The sequence below is a fragment of the Littorina saxatilis genome, linkage group LG8, assembly GCF_037325665.1.
Source record: "Littorina saxatilis isolate snail1 linkage group LG8, US_GU_Lsax_2.0, whole genome shotgun sequence".
Lineage (NCBI taxonomy): Eukaryota > Metazoa > Mollusca > Gastropoda > Littorinimorpha > Littorinidae > Littorina > Littorina saxatilis.
The window spans coordinates 22,953,002-22,955,825 of NC_090252.1; the positions used below are offsets into that span (position 1 = coordinate 22,953,002).

The following is a 2,824-nucleotide window of genomic DNA, read 5'->3' on the forward strand; positions in this document are numbered from 1 at the left end:
AGAGAGAGAGACTAAGAGAGAGAGACTGAGCGAGACTGAGAGAGAGAGAGAGACTGAGCGAGACTGGGAGAGAGAGAGACAGAGAGAGACTGAGCGAGACTGAGAGAGAGAGACTGAGAGAGAGAGAGAGACTGAGAGAGAGAGAGAGACTGAGAGAGAGAGAGAGAGAGAGAGAGAGAGAGAGAGAGAGAGAGAGAGAGAGAGAGAGAGAAAGAGAAAGAGAGAGAGAGAGAGAGCTTTCAACAATCGCCTTGTCATCTGTCACAGGGTCCTGAGGGTGAGAAGCTGACTCCCACGGACTACCAAGATGGCTTCTTTCTTCTCGACCTTCCTTCCAACTACAAGGGAGGCAACTACACTTGCTCCCTCGTCCTTGACGCAGAGGTCTCTACATGCCTGCAGAGTGACTCCCCCTTTATAACATCAGCGACTCTCTTTGTCGAAACCATGGACACGAAGGTGAAGGAACAAGGAGAAAGTCTGGAGCTGCTGAAGAACGAAGTGGAAGAGTTGAAAACAAACGCTGGAGCCTTACTGAGCGACGAAACGCAGCGTACGATGGGAGAAGTGCAAGAGAGACTCTCCAACCTTGAGTCTACAGCGGACAACCTGACCGAGCAGGTCGACAGCGACAGGGCCTTTGCGCACGAACTGTTCGAGATGAACGTCAATCGGATCAAAGACCTCCAGAAGACATCCCAGGACGCTTTGGATGACCTCATGAAGAACACAGCGCAGGACACCAGAGAGCACCATGTGAATTGGCTGCAAAGCTTAAACGCAGTCACAGGAAATATGTCCAAAAATGAAGAGACGATCGCAGATCACGACAAGAAGATCGCAGATCTTCAACAGCAGGTCAGCGCTCTTCAAGGCAGTTTGAGTGACGAGCAGAAACACAGCGGAGAACTGCAGAAGAAGGTGGATAACCTCCTCGGCGACCTCACACAGCAGAAAAATCTCACCTCGGACCTCCAAGACCAGCTGCTTCAATTACAGACGGAGGCAGACGAGCAAGAAGCTGCCAACACTCAGCAGGCAGATGAGATCAAGGGCCTGAGAGCCAGCGTGGAAGCCGTGTTGAAGACACTCGAAACACAGGGAGCCGTATCCACGAACTTGACCCAGAAGCTGTCAGAACTGGAAGGCGACCTGGAAGCGCAGAAGACGATTACCGACGAGCAAGAACGGATCAGCTCCCAGTTCTTGCCGAGTTTGGCAGAAGTGCAGCACAGCCTCTCTCAGCAGAAGAAGTCCATCGGGAACCTTGACGACAAACTGAACCAAGAGATGAACGAGCAAGAGAAGAAGCTGTCAGGTGTCAAGCAAGAACTGTCCGATCTTCAGCAAGGGGTGGACAAACTCAGCTCGGACACAGCATCACAGCTGACCAATCTCACAGACACGCTGAAATGGGTCCACGCCAATTTGACATTTGTTGAGAAACTACAGGAAACCGGGGAACAGTTCATGCGCGAACATTTGCAAAACTCCACAGAATCGTTTTATGATGACCTCCTGTTTGTCCTGCAAGGAGTGAACGAGCTGAACGAAAGCGTGACGTCGGCTTTGACGTCGATGAGCACTGCCGGAACAGTATCGTCGTCTCAACTGGCTACGCTGGAGACAAATTTGACGGCCGTGGAGAGCCAGTACAGGTTACTTCTTCCACGCGTTCAGACTGTTGAAGGAGATCTCGTCACTGTCAACGAGAAATTGTGTAAGTACAGCTGAAATACACAACAAGAACAGCACACCCAAATCATAAATTAAAAACATTAATTTATTGATAAATAAATAACAAATAATTAAATCAATAAATAGATAAATAAATTGATAATTATAACAATAAAAAAATAGAATAAATAGATGAATGAATGAATGAATGAATAAATGAATAAATAATCAAATAAAAATACATTCTAATAAAAGGTTAGTAAGTACTGGTGTCACATGACTGATGTGAAACAGTTAATTGGCTGATGGCAGTGCGCTAACAATCCCAGAGAGCGTATTCAAGCGCCTGTGCCCCTACTTTCTGTTAGTGACATGCAGCTGATGGTCTCCACATTATCAAATGATACTTGACCCTAAAATTCCCCATACCAAAAATCTCCGGCCTTGCTACAACACGGGCAGGGTGGCCATTTTGTCATGAATTAATTTTGTAACTGGCCGCTAGAATCTTCTTCTTCTTCTTCTTCGGCGTTCGATGGTGGTTTTTGTTTGTTTGTTTGTTTGCTTAACGCCCAGCCGACCACGAAGGGCCATATCAGGGCGGTGCTGCTTTGACACATAACGTGCGCCACACACAAGACAGAAGTCGCAGCACAGGCTTCATGTCTCACCCAGTCACATTATTCTGACACCGGACCAACCAGTCCTAGCACTAACCCCATAATGCCAGACGCCAGGCGGAGCAGCCACTAGATTGCCAATGTTAAAGTCTTAGGTATGACCCGGCCGGGGTTCGAACCCACGACCTCCCGATCACGGGGCGGACGCCTTACCACTAGGCCAACCGTGCCGGTGATGGTGGTTGTGTCCCTCATAATCTTAGGCCTGTTGATCGTTTAAACTCGCAGGTTCGGCGCAAGTCTTCCACAATTCCCCAAAGTTGTGTGTCGGGGGTTGTCCTCTCTGGCTAGGTCAGGTCGCGCAGGGGGTGGGGGAGGGGGGGGGGGGGGGGGGGGCATGCAGAGGGCACGCTTGTAGAACGTGCTAGAATCAATCGGCGAAATTAATTCAACAAGAAAAAACACACCCTTTACTGCAAGTAGCCGGGCAGTCGACTTTTGATATATGTGACCCTCCACCACGAAAT

The 2,824-nt window shown here is 49.0% G+C and overlaps 1 protein-coding gene across 1 annotated transcript in view; it reads left to right on the forward strand.

Moving 5' to 3' along the window:
* Positions 1–2,824, forward strand: part of LOC138973061 (uncharacterized) — a 20,472-nt gene that overhangs the window by 5,721 nt on the left and 11,927 nt on the right. Inside the window, exon 4 of the mRNA XM_070345720.1 lies at positions 268–1,720. Coding sequence (XP_070201821.1) covers positions 268–1,720 — 1,453 coding nt within the window. The remainder of the gene's footprint in view (positions 1–267; positions 1,721–2,824) is intronic.